A 19,922-nucleotide genomic window follows, 5' to 3' on the forward strand; every position below is an offset into this window, starting at 1 on the left:
GTGCTGCTGTGTCTCTGACTCCTCCCCCTTCTCTTCACTGAAGCGCGCGCGCGTGTCTGTGTCTGCGTGCGTGTGTGTGTGTGTGTGTGTGTGTGTGTGTGTGCGCGCGTGTGCGTGTGCGTGCGTGCGTGCGTAACCCTCTCCTCCCTCTTCAATCACGTGCGGCTTTAACCGAAAGGGGGAAAAAACAGGAGGAAAAAAAAAAGTCGGCTCCCATTAAAGCGGCTCCCTCTTAGGAGCCGGCTCATGTCGTTCACTTCAAAGAGCCGGCTCTAAGAGCCGGCTCGTTCGCGAACGACACATCACTACTGTCCATCATAGCTTTTAGCTTAGCTAGCATCCTCCTGTTGCCCACCTCCTATTCTGACATCCTCGACAATTGGAGACACTCACTTCATGTAACACGACGTGATTTGTACTGACTGCGTGAACATATGCCGTTATCCCCCTGCATTGTTATTTGAATGTAATGCTTTGAAGATAAGATATACCTGTATTTATATAAATTAAGGAAATTATAAACAAGTTTTACTAGATGTCGAAATGTGTTGTAATTAACTAGAACAACAAACAATTCATCGGGATGAGCCATCTTTTTTTCGTTTACATTTGCCTCGAACACTGAGAGGTAGGAACTGAAACAATTCGAGTGTGATAATTCCCATTTCCCACCTTCGTGGAATGCAGCATTAAGCAAGCGTGCGTTTCCTTCCGTTCTGTATTGTTTCTGTATAGTTCTCAATAAAGTTATTAAATAAAAAACAAGCACACGTGACCCGAGAGGCAAAAGTCGGTTAAATGTGAGCTGTCCACATAAATCGCCGAGTGAGCGCAACATTCCTTTCTCTTGTTGCTAATCTCGCCAAACTGGACAAGCGAGAGTTGATAGACTGCCTGAACAGAACAGCGCCAGGAAAAGCCGCGTCGTCACCCTCGCTGGAGGACTGATCGTAAGTCAGCCAAATTGTTTATGATAATGTTCTGCTAGCTGTTAGCTTCCCGGCTACGGGAAGTTATAGATCTTTTTTTTTTCTTCAAACGTAAACATTAACGGTGGCTAATTGTAACATTGACAGTGCCTGACTCCAGTGAACGTCTACGTCCATACTTGAATGTATCTTGGCGTAACAGTGGTTGTGTAGCAGCTTCTTCAAGATATAAAATCTGCTTTATGAAGTCCAAGATTGGCGCCCGAGTCGGCAGCCGTCGGCAAGTGCTCTCATGAGCTGTTAAGGAGGTGCGAATCAGGAAGAATACCCGGTAGACTCGTGCAATAATAAGACACGTTCAGATGACCACTTCAGGCATATTTATTCTATTGCCAGAACAACTTGGCAGCACGGCGTAACACGAACCGTGGCCATGAGCATAGCGTCTGCTTACAGAAGGCGGAAGTTGTGTTCCCATGAACATCCGGCATGTCCCTTCACAACAAAAGCACAGAGCAAGAGCGCTACACATAAATCCTTAACACCCCCACTCCCTATTAGGCCAAACAAAAAAGATAGTATTTTCCGGTAACTTCAAATTTCAGCATAAGGTCGGTAGGTCGGACAAAGTTTTTTTTTTTTATCTTTTTTTTTTTTCCCTGTCAAAAATTTAAACAAAATAACCATAAAACATAAAACAAGAAGACATTGAACCTGCCGTTCCGCGGCCGCCGCCGCCGCACCTATTTAGTTTTCTCCCCGCTCCGGACTCGGGGGGCCGGGGTGCGCCGCCGCCGCCGTCCTCCTGCGCCCTCGGTTTTTACTCGGCCCGTGGTGTTCATCAAATAGTTCGCCTAAATTTTTCGATACATCAATGGATGCTATTTTCTTAACATTACGGTGCGAGCACGCGACTGTAACACAGAAAACGCGGTTTAGACAGACGACAGGGCAAACGACGCACGCGCTCAACGTGAATATCGCGAGAGTTTGCAGCGATGTAAACCCTCTACACAAAAATGTAGAGGGTTGTTTGGAAAAAAATGCCGACCGTAAAATTTTTTTTCCACGTAGAAATTCTCGGTCTGTCGGGTTACCGGAAACACACTACTTTTTTTTCTACGCCTTAGCTCACTGGGTAAAACAACAAAAATGTATAACATAACATATTCACAGTTCAACACCCTCCAAAGATCCGCGTGGCAAATTCCCTCAACTTTTGTTTAGTCGCTGGTTTTGTTGTACCTTTTGGATATCTGAATACATGTTTTACTGTATTTCCAATGCTCCACAGATGGTTCACTAAAATGCTGAGATAGTTTGCTGACAATATAACTGATGTCAGGTCTTGTACATGTAGATAAGTATATTGAACTTCCCACTGCTTCCCTGTACTGTCTCGGCTGTTTTAGCTTTTCTGCATTTTCAGTGTATTCTAGTTTTGGTTCACAAGGGGTCTGTCTTGTTTTACAGTTTTGCATTTCAAACCTTTCCAGAATCTTTTTCACATATCTTTCCTGTGACATTTTAATTTGTCCATCTATTTGTTCAAAATCTATTCCTAGGAAATGTTTTAATGTCCCTAAGTCCTTCATTTTGAATGTCTGAGTATTTGTTTTACATCATCCATTAATTTTTCATTGTTAGCTGCTAGGATAAGGTCATCCACCCATACGATAAGGATTAGTTTTTCGCCTTGTTTCTCTTTTGTATATACACAATGGTCTGCAGAATTTTGCTCAAAACCATTTTCACATAAATATGAGTGTGACACAGTATTCCAGAGTCTGCCCGACTATTTGAGTCCATACAGAGATTTCCTTAGTTTACACACTAGTTTTTCACCAGTATTTGACATTTTCTCGTAACCTTGTGGTTGTTCGATAAAAATGTCACACTCAGTGGGTGCGTGTAAATACGCCATTTTCACGTCCATTTGATGAAAAATCAAATCCTCCTGTGCCACCTTTTGCATGACAACTCTGACACTTGTCATGTCAGCTGTGGGGGAAAACGTTTCTTCATAGTCCATTCCTGCTTTCTGATTGTATCCCTTTGCCACATATCTAGCTTTGTATTTGTTTGATCCATCAGAGTCCATTTTCAGTGTGTAGACCCATCTGCCACCAAGTGCTTGTTTACCTTTAGGGAGTGCCGTTAGTTCAAATGTCTCATTCTCCTCCAGTGAATGCATCTCCTCGTCCATTGCACTTTTCCACTGCCTGGACTTGGATGATGTTACAGCATCCAGGTAATTCTTTGGTAAGTCACTCACTGCTCGATAACAGAAATCAATACATGTCTGTAACCTATCCATTTTATCTTCAGTTTCAAAATCTTGGAGGTAAGCTGGCTTTTGTTTAGCTCTGTGTGGGTTCCTCTTAACATCATTTTCAACATTAGTTACTTCTCGTCTAGCTTCGACCTGCTCATTTAAAATGTCTTTATTTCTTACAGGACTTTCTGGTTGTGTTACTTCCTTTTTTGATTCACAACTAACATAGTCCCTGTTTGCAATTTCAAATTCTGCATTTGCCTCACTTGTTTGAGTTTGTTTTTTGACCTTGCTTTTTTTTTTGTGATCTTCACTAGTCTGTGCTTTTGGACCTTTTCTATCTCTGGGTAGTAAGGCCAAACAAAAAAGAGAGTGTGTTTCCGGTAACAAGAAATTTCAGCATAGGGTCGGTAGGTCGGACAAAGTTTTTATTTTTTTTTTTAATCTTTTTTTTCCCCATCAAAAATTTAAACAAAATAACCATAAAACAAGAAGACATTGAACCCACCGCTCTGCGGCCAGCGCTCCCGCCGCCTATTGAGTTTTCTCCCCGCTGCGGACTCGGGGCCCGGGGCGCGCCGCCGCCTCCGCCGTCCTCCTCCGCCCTCGGTTTTTACTCGGCCCGTGGTGTTCATCAAATAGCTCGCTTTATTTTTTCCATACATCAATGGATGCTATTTTCTTAACATTACGGTGCGAGCACGCGACTGTAACACAGAAAACGCGGTTTAAACTGTCGTCGGAGATCGCGGCCGCCGCCATGTTTCAATGTTGCTGACAGACGACAGGGCAAACAACACACGCGCTCAACGTGAATATAGCGAGAGTTTGCACCGATGTAAACCCTCTACACAGAAATGTAGAGGGTTGTTTGAAAAAAATGCCGACCGTAAAGTTTTTTTTCGACGTAGAAATTCTCGGTCGGTCGGGTTACCAGAAACACACTACTTTTTTTTCTACGCCTAAACTAGATAGGCTGGGCTGTTTTTGTCGTAACCTACAAAAATGCCTTCTTCACATCTAGGTCTAGTTTTCCCTTTTCTTGTTTGTAACTGAAACAAACAGATCCATGCTTTTTCATTTGAGACACATTGGGTAGCTTTCCTGTCAGTAGTTCAAAAGCTGTTTTCTGAGTTCTCCTGTTGTAACATCTGTTTCTTATATGAGCTGCTGTTTGAATAGCATAGTTCCATAAAGTGTTTGGTAACTTGCTCTCTAAAAGTAAACATCTAGCCATGTCAAACAACGTTCGCCAACCTCGCTCAGCAGTGCCATTCTGGTGTGGCGAATAGGGTGCAGATGTTTCGTGTCTGATTTTATTCTTTGTCAGAATCGATCGAAAGTTTCGATTTGTAAACTCCGTGCCATTGTCGGAACAAATGCACTTGACTTCTCCGTAGGGTGCTACATTAGCTAAAAACGTTTCCGTTGGTAAAACTATCACTTTTTGACTTTAGAAAATACACTAGTCTTGCACCAGAGTAATCATCTGTAAAAGACTGTGCATACTTGTATCCTTCTAAACTTGTGGTTTTCATTGGACCTGTCATGTCAGTGTGAACAAGCTCAAGTTGCTTCTTTGCCTCTATGTCTGGTTCTCTACTTCTTGTTTGAGTAAACTTGCCTTGAGTACAAATCTCCCATATCTGTTCTGGTTTTGCAACATTCCTCTTAATGTCCATACCTTTTACCACACTCTGCATTTTGACAATATCCTCAAAATTACAGTGACCTAGGATCTCATGCCAGGTTTGCACATCATGGCATACGTGACACGGATCATTGTTGTCAACAGTAGGTAGGTAATACAGCTTTTCATACTCATTTATCTCAAACTTATTACCGTCTTGGGTGATCATGTGACAGTCTCCTTGTCTGAAGACTACTGTTGCTCCACCACCTGTAGCTCTGGATACCGAAAAGATGTTGTGGTGGTACGAAGGCATGTACAGAGCGTTCCTCAGTTGTGCTCTGCGCGTGTGCCCCTTGCCGTCCAGAAGATGTATCACCGCCGTTCCTCTGCCTTTGGCCATTCCACTGCATCGCGTTCCGTCAGCAAGCTCCACTGAATGAGTCTCGGGTTGGAATGTTTCGTCGAAGTTGATGAAGGTCCGCTTGTCATTCACAATATGGGATGTCGCTCCGGCGTCCACCATAATGCCTCTCATCTTGACCTCGGGCATCCACTCATCATTCTTGGCTTGGATTTTGAAGAAGTAGTCATTGTTGTCTTCCTCTGTGATTTTTCTCACTGTGTCCTGCTTCTCCTTCTTTTTACACAATGATTCCTGGTGTGTGTTGTTCTTGCAGACACTACACCACACTTGTCTGGTGCATTTTCGTGCTCTATGCCCTTTTAGTCCACATTTCAAACATGTCATGTTCGAGTCATCGTCTTTTCCTGAGTTGTTCGTGAGCTTCTTGTAGCTTCTTTCTTGCCGCGCATTTGTTTTCATCACATTGTCTGTGGTTTCGGTTGTCATGATTCTCTCAGATTCTTCATATATACGCATTCTTATTTATATCTTCATATATACCTTCTTTTGAAGTCAGAAAATGTCACATTGTCTTCATTCTGCGTAATATGTACAACCAATGGTTTGTACACATCTGACAAACCTCCAAGAATCATGGCTATTATCAAACCGTCACTGAGAGTCTCACCAGCATCGCAAAGCGCTGTAATCAGGTTCTCTGCTCTGATTATGTAGTCCGTGGTCGACTCATTTTCCGCTTTGTGTAGCTTTGTCAGACGTATACAGATTGATGATTCGTGGCTTACTCTTCCCTGAGTAATGCTCTCTCAGTATTTTCAGAGCCTTCCTGCCATCATAGGTTGCTTCATGTCTAATAAGTGACAGGCTTTTATCGTCAATCAGTCTTACTAGTTCAGCATAGCAGTCTTGATTCTTTACTCCGTCTGCATCTCGCTGTTCCTGGCTGATGAGTTCATTCAAAATAGTCTCTCTTAGCTTCAATGAGAGTAAATGTCCCAAAAATCTCGTTTCCCAAAGATCATACTTGTCTTCAGATCCGTCGAAGAACACTTGTGGGGACAGGCCTCCAACAGTACGAGCCACCGCCATCTTGTCACTCCTCATGCTTCAAAAACGTGTCTTTAGCAATCTTAGCTTCAGCTTCTCCACTTGCGTTATTTACCACGCTGTTGCTAGCCTTTATAAAATTGCACTCTCAATATCAATTACAAGCTCCGTGTAATGCGCCACGTTCGCTTTACCATGACTTGTCTTTCTTTGGCTCATATATGCCTTCACACCTCTTCATGTAGTAGCTTCTGTTAACTCCATGAGGTAGTCTCTCGCTGGCGCCACTTGCCTCTGTGCCTGGGCCCATAACCTGTTAAGGAGGTGCGAATCAGGAAGAATAGCCGGTAGACTCATGCAATAATAAGACACGTTCAGGTGACCACTTCAGGCATATTTATTAGTGATGTGCTCCACGGGTCAAATCCCTGAAGCGTGTGCTGAGTAGTCTAGATGAGTGTTTCATGAATGGGGAGTCGAAGCGCGTGTTGATGACGTCAGTGGTGACGTTTGAAGCCCTGCGAAGGGGGTGTACCATGTGACTGATTCAGGAAATGATACGATAGGTTCGAGTGTTGTTCGAAATACAGGCGCTCCCCGCTTTACGAGCTTTCGTGTTGCGAACAACGGTACATAGGAACATTTTTGCGGGTACAGGTATGTCGAAAAATGTTCTCGGACAGAGATGCTGTCAGTCAGATTTTGTATTGCGCGCCTTTTTCCGAGTACTGTAGTACTTCTTTCCGCCGCTAATACCGATGTGAGGCGCTGTGAGAGGAGGAGGAGGAGGAGGAAACGCTTGTCCCCATGAAGAAGTTCGAGACGGAACTCTCTCCCCCTCCATCATCTCCTTAAGCCTTCGAGTACATCTTCCAAAAGTATGTTAAACTTCATTTTATTACACTTATATAAGCCTTAAACATACTTGTATAAGCCTTAAACATACATTCCATACAAAATATAGCACTGAAGCAACTTACGTACGAATTCAGCCAGCGAACGATCCTTCGGAACGTATCTCGTTCGTTACCTGGGGAGCGTCTGTATAGTATTACCAAAAGAAAGTACATTTGAAGAATAATATTACAAAAAGAAAGGTATGTCATGAGAAAAAAAGTCAGAATACTATGAAAATAAAGTTAATCTTACAGTTATAAGATTAAGTCATGAAATTAAAGTACATTCTAATTTTTATGTAATATTCATTCACAAATACATCTGAGCGCTTGTTAATGCATTTTCCTGAGCAATTGAGTGTTTGTTTTTTTTTTTCATTTATTTTGACGTGTGAACATGAATGACCTCGTACTTCAAAGAACTTTGAGAGCAGATGACTTTTCTATGAATTAGTGGTCTCCAACTTTGTTTCCTAGCTTGATGTCGTCGATGTTTGTAAGTAGATGAGGAGGTGGGTAAATTTTTGGCTGGATGCTTGGCAGGAGGTCAGCTCGCACAAGATTTATTTGGTGTTTGCCATTTGTCACCTTGACCTACAATCACTCTGCAAACACAGCCAGAGCTTGCGTGTATGTGTGTGTGTGTGTGTGTGTGTGTGTGTGTGTGTGTGTGTGTGTGTGTGTGTGTGTGTGTGTGTGTGTGTGTGTGTGTGTGTCTTACAGAAGGCGGAAGTTGTGTTCCCATGAACATCCGGCATGTCCCTTCACAACAAAAGCAGTGAGCAAGAGCGCTACACATAAATCCTTAACATGAGCCTTGCTTTTTTTGTTGTTTTTGTGTTTGTTTTGTCACTTTGTGTTTGTTGTTGCATCACTGTTTTTGATTGGGAGGAATGTCGGTGCCATTTGACTGTCATTGCTGGACAGCTCTGGGGCGCTTGTGATTTTTTTGCGCCTGTAATGGGCAGCATTTTACACAGCCCCGCTTTGTTAGCGGAGAGATCAGTGCTGCTGGACGGTCTGTGGCTGGATGGATGCAAGGCTTGAGGAGCCGACGATAAGAAAGGAGCGTCAGCACTTAGCGCCGATGTGGATGTGGAACTGGGAGTCTTGGCTTGGAATTGAAGCTGAATATATAGGACAGGAGCTGTGATCTCTTTTCGTTTGTCAATGGACGCTACAGCTAGTGATGGCGGGATGAAGCCCCGTGAATGTATCGAGTCATTTGGGCCAATTGCTTCGCCAAAAGGCTGATCAATCGAGGCCCCATTTAATAGCTCATTCAGTAGTGCTGACATCTGCTGGTCATTTGATGTAACGCAGATGTTATGTGGTTAACAGGCGACAAACCAGTAAATCTGTGCACAAAATAATGGAAGTTTTGTCCATTAAATATTGTCTGTATATTTGTCAGTGGTATGTTCAGTTACTTAATGTGCTTGTGTAACTGGGACACACATTGGATAGAGGGAATGGTGTATTTTATTGATTTTTGTTCAAGAATAAAATCATTTTGACTGTGTTGGGGCTCAGTCGATTCCTTTTTTTGGAAATGATTTCCCCTGCCTTTGAGAAAACCCTCTCGCAGTGTTGGGAGATATCTGTTCGAAATGCTCCCAAACTAGTGAAGTCCTTCGCTTTTTGGGTGGCTCCGCCTCCATTCTCAAGCAGTCGAAGTAACGCAGCAATGATCCAAGAAGACTCACGTCAGACGGTCATGCGAGGGACTCTTCCTGTGTTTTCCGCGCCTTTTTATGGTGCGCGAATCACGACGTGAGTCAGTCACGTGATCGCTGAAAACGGCCTCGTTTGCCTTCGGTCACATGATCTGAAGAACAAAGGAGGCGGGCCTCGATACGGGCTCCATTTAACCACGCCCCCTTTGTGCGGGGCATGACTCGCGACTCCTGTTCCCTTTGTAACATCACTAGCTACAGCTTCGTGTTTGCTTTCAAAACGCAGCTTGTAGCAGACGTGTGCACGTTTAAAGCATGACGTCCCTGATCCACTGGTTAAAGGACACTTTGATCCTCTCCTTCTTTCATCTACAACTGCTTCAAACAAAGTGGATGCAGGAAAAGTGATTAAGATTGCAGGACGGTCTGTGTCTTACGTGTGTAGGGGGAGCTATAGAATTTATTCTGTGATATCCTGGCTTGCTTTTCAGTTTTGATGTATTATTTTCAATTTTCGTAGTTTCATTGAAGTAATCGTTAGTTTACGTTTTTTCTCTAGTCAACTGAAGAACAGAAGGCACGGAGACGGACAGACTTACCTGCATTTGTTGAAACTGTTTTAAAAAAACAAAACCACAGCTCTCCTTTTTTCGGAGCCGCAACAAAAACGTATTTAATAAAGCAGCGACACGGTTCACTGAACCAACAGCAAGTTATAACATTGGAAGCATCTCTACAGGAAGGAGCCATCTTGGAGTCGATGTATTACCGTAATGACCAATCCACAAGACGCACTGGATTTTAAGGCACTCTGTGAGCTTTTCTGAAAATGGAAGACTTTGTTGCGCCCTATAGTGTGGAAAATACCGCCCTATAGTGTGGAAAATACGGTAATAAAAACGATTCAGTAAATATATTGCACATACTAGTTACATATAAATTGTACCTAATGCAAATGTTTTGTCCTTAAGTAAAATACGACTGAACAGTAATTAGGCAGTGATTCTTTCAGGTACTCGTACCATACAACCACTGAATACAGTCGTTTATGTAACATGGGTGCATGACTGTGTAAATGCGAAATGCATTGCGTTGAGTCTTCAACTACCGACCTTCTGTTTGCGATGTTACGGAATCCTAGTCTCAGATTTCTGTGCTTTGCTGCTGTCTTGTGGCATTTAAGGCAATTACAAATTCTTTGGGGTGGGTGAATTATTCACTGGTTTGGTGTTCAGCTTTACTGGATGAGTTTTAGTTGTGAATAGCTTGGGATAGGTTCAGCAGAAAAATGCTGACTCTATTAACAGTGAACTCAACTCAACTGTATTTATAGAGCACTTTCAAACAGCCATCGCCTCAAAGATGCAGGGGATTACTGTACACCAAGCAAGCCTACTAAACAGTCCACCCGTCACAGCGATGTCACATGATGTGTTTTGCAGCTTGGACCAATTTAACCTGTTAAATGAACAATGTGTGAAATTACAATAAGCCCTCTGAGTTTTCTTGTTCTTCATTCACAGTCCTATCAAGATGTGGTCCGAAGGAGGCTCTTTCGTCAAGGGGGTGGCCCTGGGAGGAGTCTTCTACCTGTTGCTCTCGCTCCTGGGGAGTTTCAGCCCAAATGCCAAGTCTGGCTCAGAGGACCTTCACCAACACCACCATGTCCAGGCGCAGAGTAACGATAACCTGAAGCAGCTCTCGGAATCGCAGACGCAGGAGTTAAAAGATCAAGTCCGCGTCTATTGCGTCATCATGGTCCAGCCAAAGATTCTGGTCTACTGGGCCGCTGCCGTGGGCACCTGGAGCAAACACTGCGACAAGGCCGTGTTTTACACCTCAGAGTCATCCAAGGCCCTCGAGGCAGTTGACCTGCAGGAAAGAGATGGTTGGGCGAGGTTGTGTAAAGCTCTAAAGCATGCTTATGAGAACGCCGGGGACCTGCGCTGGTTCTTCGTGGCACAGCCCATGACCTTTGCCATCATCGAAAACCTCAAGTACCTGCTGCTCACCAAGGATCCCAGTGAGCCCTTCTACATGGGCAACGCCTTGAAGTCCGGGGAGCTGGAGTATGTCGCGTACGAGAGCGGCATCGTCCTCAGCTACGAGGCTCTGAAAAGGTTTGTAGGCGTGCTGGACGACAAGAACAAGTGTCCCATACGAGTGAACCGCCTGTGGAAGCTTAGCGAAGACAAACAGCTGGCCATGTGTCTCAAGTACACAGGCGTGTTCGCTGAGAACGGTGAGGACGCGCACGGCATGGGCCTGTTCAACGGGAAGAGCCTCGATGCTCTGATCAAGGAAAGTATGAAAAACAACCCCAAAAATGTGGTGGAGGGCTGCTGCTCCGACTTTGCCGTCACATTCAACGGCATGACCCCCAACCAGATGCAGGTGATGATGTATGGTGTATACCGGCTTCGTCCATATGGCCACGATTTCCACGACTTGCTCATGTTTGACCCGCCAGAAGGTTCGGACAATGACTAGGATCACAGGCTGCACCAGGCCTTTTTGTACGAGCTGCTTGAGTGTGAAGATGTTTTCCATTGGGATGCTCACTGGCGGAAATCCAGTTTTTACAAGTTTTGTACCTTTTGCACTTTTCACCCTGTTCCTGTGGCGTCGATTTAAAAAACAAACCAAAAAAAAAAACGTCCGATGGTCACTAACTGTCCTTTGAAGGCAAAGCTGGGAACTGCGTTAATGTGAAATAGGTTCCCGGAAACGTCAGACAGCTTTTTTTTTTTTTTTAATCAGATTCTGTCTTTGTGCTGTTCTGAAGCTGCATTACATGAACACACTAAATGCAGACACCTTGCAAATCCCATTTCATGTCTGCTCTAATTTTACAATTTAAAGACGGGTATGCTGGAAAAAAAAACGGGCTTCGGGAGCAGGACTGAGGAACCGATGGCATTTGATCCAGTTGGCCATGCATTTTGAAAAAAATATTTTATCTATTCAACCTATCTTTGTTTGATCATGTGTGTTTTATTCATGAGGCTTCGTTTCCATTTCATTTGGACTTTTGCTTTTTCAATTCAGTGACTTTTCGTTCTTTCTTTTCAAACAGGTTGGCATGTTTTGATTTTTTCAAAAGCGATTCACTTCCGTTTTGATGAGTTTGGGTTTTTTTTTTTGTTGAGTGCAAGAGTAAAACTAAAAAGGTGACTAAGCAAAGTGGAACAAAGAAAACTGCACGCTCCCAACGACCATTGCCCTTCCTCGCTTCGAAAAGAATCCAATTTCAAATGAACGCCGAAAGCTCCTTTGTGATAACCGACAAAGACAAAAAGTCCAATTTTGCAATTAGTTTTATAAAGCAAAGATTTGAATTTTATTTCATTCACCTAAATGCTATTTCCAATTTTTGTTTGAGCTATTTCGTTCGCTGCCGACCAGGTTTTAAAAATGGCTTAACTCTCCAAAATCGAGTATCACGTACAACATTATTGTCAAAAGTGCTGTATGTGCAGCACAGATAAAATTTCCTCCCTCTTAAACAGACAACAAGAGGAGCCGCTGCGGGTGCCCGCGCCGCCAAAATGGTTCCTAAATGCACTTTTTGCATTCCACAACATTAAAAAGCAGATCGCGTTGCGCTCTCTTTCTCTCGGATTTGTAATCTCACTTTGGTGCATTGATGGGGGCTGCCCATGTTGCTCAAGGCAGATGAGAACCGTAAAAACAAACGAAAAAAAAAATCAACAACCATCAAAGTGGAGGCTGTTCATTTCTTTGTAAGTGAGCGAACACTCAGACATGAAATAGCAAGCGGCTCACTCGATGAGGCGCCCCCCCCCCCCAAAAAAAAATAAAGTCAAATCAATAATTCATGGCCATGCGACAATCGCCTTGGTGTGCATTTTCAGCACGCCGTGTTGCATTACTGAAGACAAAGGCACCACTTCATTCATTCATTCATTGCTTCCATTCCAGGAGTTTTAAAAATGTAATGGCCCAACAGGTGAAAGCTTGAAGGTTCACTGCACCAATTCAAGACTGAATTTGGGTGTGTGTTGAATGATCCATTAATAACTACTTGCACTTGACAAATGTGATTAAAATGAAAAATAAGTGGAAATAGGTCCCATGTCCTGTTAATGATTAAGACGGTTCATTTTGTAAACACTACGGTGGCCATTTTACCATCCCTGAATTAAGGGTGTTCATGTTTAGTGTTACTTCCGAGCTGAAATTAAGCTTGAAGTCCAAATAAACGATGGAAATTTTGTTAACAACCCTGTCAAATATGAATGATTCAAAAAAGAAAAAACTGCAGTGGTGACAAACTATCTCTACAGTTCAGTACTCCGGAGTTCTCAGTCTTGGCACGTTTTCAGCATTTACTTTTAAAAGTACAGTATTTAGGAACACATCACTCAATTCACTTTTACAGGGTCTTTAGGAACATGTTCATGCAGTTGACAAATCAATGGGCTTGTTGGCAGGGTTGGATCACGCCTCAGTCATTGTGCAAACATCCTGTTTGACATTAACCAGGTGCAGTGTGAACAAAGAGACAAGCATTCATTCAAACTGAGAGAAGTTTCTTTTAATTGGTGCACATCGGTGGTGAATTGGTACAAAGCCTTAAGTCAGCGTAAACATCTGCTTCAAGAGCACTACAGATACATTTTGGCAGGGAGGTTGGGTGTTTCTTTTGTTATTTATACGTCTTCATGTGCCACAGTCCGTCGTTCAGATAGTGAACATTCTCGATGCCAATGCCCTTGTTGACTTTTTCTCTGTACAAAAAGACAAATGATTGTCGTGACACAGTCTACAACACCGGTTAATGCAGTTTTAATCTTACATGCTCTCTGCAGACAGCTTCATGACGCCAACGCACAGTGCATGCTGTTTACCCTCTGCCATAATGGCCTACAACTTCTTGTTAAGGACAACAGATGCTGCAAAAAATAATGTCACTTCACATGTGATTTTTTAAAGGTACACCTTTGACTGATTGGACTTCTTTAAGGAGGGAGGCATATTTGTACTTCTTTGGAAGAAACAATGTGACAATTTATGTCAAGTAAAATTGAAGTCGCCATCAAAACGAAACAATAGTAGACGTTTTCAGTCCCGGTACTTGTGTGCAGTTTGGCAGAAGGGCGAACAGTTCTCCAAAAAGAAGATACGTGTGCTTGCTTCGAGCTTTATCAGTCCTTTAAAAAATGTTGCGTATTTGCTTGTGGAAAGAACAAAAGCCGGACAAGTGCACTGGTATAGGCTGCAGCATATTTCATTCAGGCTCCGGACGCGCATAACTATGACGAAATCCCTGTGGGACAACACCTGAAGCAACTCTGGAAATGGAATACACATAAAGCTACTGCTCCCATTTGAGGTTTACTCTAAAAAAGTGACACCTGAAACAGAGAGTACACAACTCTACAATAAACACCAGAGATGAGCATTCCGTCGCTGGGACAGAAGCCCATTTTGGAGATGGAGGATGAGAAGTGTGTTTTTTTTATTTTATTTTATTTTTTTAAGAATAGACAAAGCAAGGACATAAAGGGGTTTTTGCCTGTCCCTTCGGTCATTCCTAACCGAGTTACGTGTATGGTGTCAGGAGGCAAAATAACAAGGCCAGAGTGTAGCCAAACACCGTATTTTCTTAACAGGCTATCAACAGGACAACACTAACTTGTACAACTCACTTAGTGACCATTACAGAACTCTTTTCCTTACTTTTTCATCTCAGCACTATTTTTATATCAATACTGCCACATAGTGTACAGTCGGAGAACATAAAGTACCGAGAGACACCCATTTCACTAAGACTGATGACAGAAACACGCCCAGCGTGTGGGAGAGAGTGACTTCACTTTGCTTCAAGCAGACAAGAGAAGCGCTGGTCCTCCGTCCAAAAAAGTTTACACTTCGCCAGTCAGTCTGGTGACCAACAGTGGTTGTGTTGGCAGCTAAATGCTATCTTGGTTGACACTTAAAACAGTTGAAAACAATTCAATCCAGAAAGAAAGCTGGCTGTGTTGTATGTCTCTCCGTGCCTGCCCACCAAGATGCTTGTGGCCCCCCAGTTGAGGCACGGATTTCCAAAAGTAACATTTTAATTATTTTATTTCATCATAGAAACTATTTTTGTTTTCTGTGTTTTGAGTTGCTTATCACTGAGCCATTAAAAATATAAAGAAACAGTGATGTCATTTTTGTTTGATTGATGGCCAGTCTTATCTTCAACAGCCAATCACAGCGTGACTGAAAATAAGGTTTGGTACGCAGGCGTATATTTGATGAATTAGCATTTGCATCTACTGTAACAGCACAGTCTAAAAGTTTTAATCAAGGCTCAATAAACAATAGTCTAAATCAGTACCTACACAGCAAAAAGTCAATAGAACAGAAGATCCCACCACTTCTGATGATTTAGTTTTTTGCTGCAGTATCGCTCCAAAATTATTTTATGCAGTCATACCATCAAAGTCCTAATTTGGGTGTTGTATATACATTATATGTACAAATAAAAACCTCCTCCCTTAATAGACACCTGGTGCTGTTGAGTAAATAAATGCTCCCAACCACTACATCAGCTCTTATAGCAAAATATTAATGTAACTTGTAAGGTGCTGAAAGGTTTGGCAACGTCATGCAAACCAACAACAGATAAGAAGGATACAACTACTGTGTCCGAGTCAGCTGGGTAGAGTTTGGCACCTGGTGACGTCAGTCCAGGACACATTATGTTGGCACCACTTAGGACAAATTTGATGGCACCTTTGTCTACTTGCTGGTGAGGAAGAATGAATGGATCTGTGAGGAAAGAAGAAGACTTGATGTTACCAGAAATTAATTTACTACATCATCAGGGTTCTCACTCTTTTCATGAAATTATTGTACAGGACTTTTACAGCTACCACAGTACAAGTGAACAACGAGTGAGATGTTCACATTTTGGGCGGCCTAGTAAATATTTTAACACCAACTTGCATTGAATCCAGGTTTAAAAGGCTTGCCATATTCAGACTCATGCAGCACACATGTGACACATATAACAGCATGGCCAATTTGCATACCAAATTGACAAAAAAAAAAAAAAACAAACAAAATGAACAGCTCTGAATTGATTCTTATCTTCACCCAAAAGAGCCATTCAAATGAAGGGCTTGTTTGCCAAAATGTTGACAAATTACTTTTATTTTGCTCAGTAAAGATGATGAAATACAGCTGCCTGACTAATGACTGATGGTTGGAGAGAGGCCAAAGCCCACGCTCGATAACCATGGCACTGCCTGCCACAGCCAGGTTGACTAGCCATGAGGCATAACACAACCTAAAAAATTTTATGAAAAGTATTATTGCACCTGGGGTCTCACTGATCAACGCTACGTACGCACAAAATGGGGTCTGAAAGATGCGTACACAACTTCCTGTGCAAAATGAGTAACCTATTGAAAAATAACTGAGAAAAAGTGCATACGTGTTAAAGTGGCCGGACTTATCACCACAGTGTACGCACAAAACCAGGGCTTGAAAGATTCGTATACAATGTCCTGCGTTAAGTAATTAATCCTCTCAAAAAAATTGACGGGAAAAAGTGCGCACATGTACAGCAGCTTTCAGAGATGAAAGTGGACTATCCTGAAAATTCCGGAAAAAATAAAAAATATACCTCTAAACCCTGTCCTACCTAATGTTGATTCTTCACACAAAAAACAAAAAAATTATATCTCTGTTTGAAGCACTTAAATATGGCAAAATGTCCAAAAATACAAGAGGGGCTAATACTTTTGCAAGGTATTGTGTGCTTTTTGCCCCTCCTGGGATTTGCTTTATTTCCCCCGATAACAAACTTTACAAGAGACTATTTTCCAATTATTTTCTCTCTCTTTTTGTAAAACAAAAAAAGATGTGAATATTGTGTAAAGTGCTTCCACTAAGAAAAAAATGTCCTTAATTTCACATTTTAAATGTTCAATGACCTAACATCATAAAATGAACAGTCAAATTGCATGGCTCAGTAAGTTTCTCTGTTGTCAAAGCGTTAACACTGCGCTCTTACAGCTCTCACTCTCCTCTGTCAAGTTACACAGGTGAGGCAATATGACCTCTGCAAAATACTGTTGGTTTGTACGCAACATACCTCAAGCCGAAAGTTTGCAACATTGCTGCTTGTGTAACGTGTAATGCAGCACCATATCTTTGTATATGTTCGATTGTCTCTGTGATTGCCTTCCTCCTTTTTGGTCAAACTGATTCCAGTCATGTTATCCGTTTCTTAGCAGGAAATAAATATGTGCCAGCTACTGGTTACGCGTTATAGCATGGTTTTAAAAGGACAGTGAGATAAAACTTTCCATCAGTGCTTTGAGGATTTTTCCCCCAATTGTTTACAAACATATACAAGGATATAAATAAAAGTCTTACATTTATGCAACAGTCTGAGGGTGGGATAAAAGGGGCCTTCCCGCTGTCTGAAGAAGAGCAACTCTCCGTTCACGGTCAAGATTTCAATGTGTTCATGACTGAAAGGTGAATAACATAGAGGAGTTGTCAGATTCAGTGCTCAGAGTTTAAATGATTGTAAATGAGAAAAATAGTACCATCGCACTATTTTGACAGGGTCCTTCTTTGGCATGATGTGATTGAGCCATGACTCGATGTCAGGGAACTGGTCCAGTAGCTGGCTCTTTATCCCTTTGATGACGGATGTCTTTAACTGTATACAGTTTGATACGTTCTCCTTCTCGTCAAATCTAAAATGGGTGATCACAAGAAGAGTTTCAGTAATAAATGAGCACAAGACACGAATACAGTAATCGTAGAAAGTAACATATTATATCGTTTAGCCTACAAGACTCTTGTAGCTTCATCAAAACATCCTTTTTCCAAATGTAATAGGAAGGCAACGACAATGTTTAAGACCGACATTCAACAAGAGAAGACCGAGCCAATCATTAGCTAGGTCGTTAACGTTAGCTGCGCTATAAAAATGGGTACGTACTTTTTAAACATCTTCGTTGGTCGCCGTTCCTTGCGTTTCCTCAGTACCTCAAACCCTTACTTTCCACTCACTGTAGCAGATGTGGTATTTAAAACGCGAAGAGGCAACAATGTAGTACACAAAACGTCAATTTTAGGTACTTGCACGCTTATTTTGCGACTGCCGGAAAGCAGTGCGACGACTTAGATTATATTTACGACAGTTCTGCACGTACTGAGGCCAGCACCGGGCGTAACATCCCGGCTAACGGCGGTGCCTCCGTGGCTGCAATATTATCAGGGTCGAATACCCGTCAAAGGCATTGAATAAACATTGAAAATAAGTTGTTCATTTTTCTCAAACTATTTTCATGACGTTTATTTTTTTGACAGCTCCAAAACATATGCTATCAATACATAATATTCAAATACACATATTCAAATAAATAATGGAGATATACATTTGGAATGTTATCTATTTATATGTTACTCCCGGATACCTTGTAACTGTACGTTATTGTACACATCCTTTTGCAGCACAAGGCACCCTTGCTAATAAAGTTTTCTTGCTGTACATACGTAATGTAATAATGACAAAGACTTATGGCTCTATTTTTGTAGACAAGCGCTCACGTGCTCCTCGTAAAAAATGTCACCTCTTCATTTTCGTGCCGTGGCAAGTCTAGTTTACTGCATTTGGAGATTTGTCAGTCCGCATTGCGCCTCGTTGCACGTTCTGGGGCAAAACTTACAAATTTGACAGTCGACTGCGTGTCTCACTTACTTTTTTCTCATTGTCCTCTGAATGTTTGCATGTTATGTTCTTTAAATTATAATTGCTTGTGTGCTATTAGTTTAAGCAGACTGATTATTCTATAAGATCAGACAACAATTTATGATTAATTTATTCCCGAAATCTATCTATTCATCCATCCATCCATCCACCAACTGAATAAAGTTGAGTTGTGTACTTTTCGTTAGACTGTGCTGGAGCAACGGAACGCTGTTGTAAACCGAGTACCCTCTATATGTTCTGTACTGTAATCGTTATATGGCGCCATCTTGTGGCCAAAATAGCCCCCCTTAAAAAAAAACACGTTGGTGCAAAAAGTACTTTCGGACAAAGTACTTCCGGTGGGGTCACCGAGTAGTTTTTATGATCCGTTTTTTCTTGTGGTTACCAGTAGTCTCTTTACTCCCGTATGATTCCACTAATGTCCTAACTTTAGTCCTTTAGGAAGTGTTATTTTCAACGGGCTCCTTTTGTCAAGTGTTGTTCGCCGGACGATTTGACAACGCGGTTGAAGACAAGCGGGGCGAGAAGAGGAAGCAATAGGCCACCATTTTTCTTTTGGATGCCAGTAGCAATAACAAGAAAGAGAGCAGGCTAGCTGCAAGTGGAGCTTGTACTTTGACAATTTACACTCTCATATCTTTGTCCTCCGCGGGATAAAAGAAACAAGCTGAGGGCGGCTTCGTGTGGAGCTCAAGAAGCGCCCGTCAACGTTGAGCTCGTCCTCCTCACTAGCTTTGGAAAGTTTCCGATCAGAAGACTGGCTGCTAAGAATTAGTATTCCCCGTTCTTTCATGTTTCCAACAGGTTTATCTTCCCCTAACCCCCCACCACCGCCAACCCAGGAGGCAAGAGCAACGGCTACTGATGTCAAAAACGACAGCGGCAACATTATATCTTCGAAGAAGAGGAAAATAAACGGCTCAGAGAGGGAAGAGACCAACGACACCATCTCCCCTTCGCCTCCTAAGACCCTCACTTCCTCCGCGTCCTCGTCGCCTGTGCACATCCAGAAGAAGTTGCGGTTCGAGGACTCCGTGGACTTCATCGGGCTGGATGTGAAAATGGCCGAGGAGGCTGCCGCTGCTTCGTGCTCCAACAACAAAAGCAAAGCCGTGCTGCTGGCCGCCGGCGTGGGGGGCCACCATGCCAACGGACTGACCAAGAGCGCGGCGGGCTCGGGGACCTTCTCCAACACGAAGCCCGGTGCCGCTAAGAAACTAGTTATCAAGAATTTCAAAGGTACACCATAATAATAATGTCATAATGCACATCATTTGAACTTGTAGCCCCCCCCCCAAAAAAAAAAAAAAAAATATATATTTCAAAAACGTTGGAGGTTAAACCCTCATCCGGG

At 42.6% G+C, this 19,922-nt stretch overlaps 3 protein-coding genes across 4 annotated transcripts in view; 2 read left to right on the top strand and 1 right to left on the bottom strand.

Annotated features, from left to right (window-relative positions):
- Positions 1-750: 750 nt before the first annotated feature.
- Positions 751-11,697, top strand: c1galt1c1 (C1GALT1-specific chaperone 1). Of its 2 annotated transcripts, XM_019874845.1 has the most exons (3): positions 751-950; positions 1,077-1,209; positions 10,344-11,697. In XM_019874845.1, the coding sequence occupies exons 2-3, from the start codon at positions 1,172-1,174 to the stop codon at positions 11,308-11,310; spliced, it is 1,005 nt and encodes a 334-aa protein (XP_019730404.1). In that variant the 5' UTR covers positions 751-950; positions 1,077-1,171; the 3' UTR covers positions 11,311-11,697. The 2 variants fall into 2 exon arrangements, with proteins under 2 accessions (XP_019730404.1, XP_019730406.1); XM_019874847.1 differs by lacking the exon at positions 1,077-1,209 and having other exon boundaries at positions 752-950.
- A 1,655-nt stretch (positions 11,698-13,352) lies between these two features.
- On the bottom strand, positions 13,353-17,984 carry mcts1 (MCTS1 re-initiation and release factor). The gene is made up of 6 exons (XM_019874848.1): positions 17,795-17,984; positions 17,394-17,546; positions 17,218-17,315; positions 15,470-15,603; positions 13,640-13,707; positions 13,353-13,571 (listed from the first exon to the last, which is right to left on the bottom strand). Exons 1-6 carry the CDS (start codon positions 17,803-17,805, stop codon positions 13,490-13,492), a joined length of 546 nt encoding a protein of 181 aa, XP_019730407.1. The 5' UTR covers positions 17,806-17,984; the 3' UTR covers positions 13,353-13,489.
- Positions 17,985-18,890: 906 nt separating this feature from the next.
- cul4b (cullin 4B) overlaps positions 18,891-19,922 on the top strand; it is a 13,066-nt gene continuing 12,034 nt past the window's right edge. Inside the window, exon 1 of the mRNA XM_019874784.1 lies at positions 18,891-19,807. Coding sequence (XP_019730343.1) covers positions 19,360-19,807 — 448 coding nt within the window. The 5' untranslated portion in view covers positions 18,891-19,359. The remainder of the gene's footprint in view (positions 19,808-19,922) is intronic.

The sequence above is a fragment of the Hippocampus comes genome, unplaced genomic scaffold (assembly GCF_001891065.2).
Source record: "Hippocampus comes isolate QL1 unplaced genomic scaffold, H_comes_QL1_v1.1 scaffold118, whole genome shotgun sequence".
NCBI classification, from domain to species: Eukaryota; Metazoa; Chordata; class Actinopteri; order Syngnathiformes; family Syngnathidae; genus Hippocampus; species Hippocampus comes.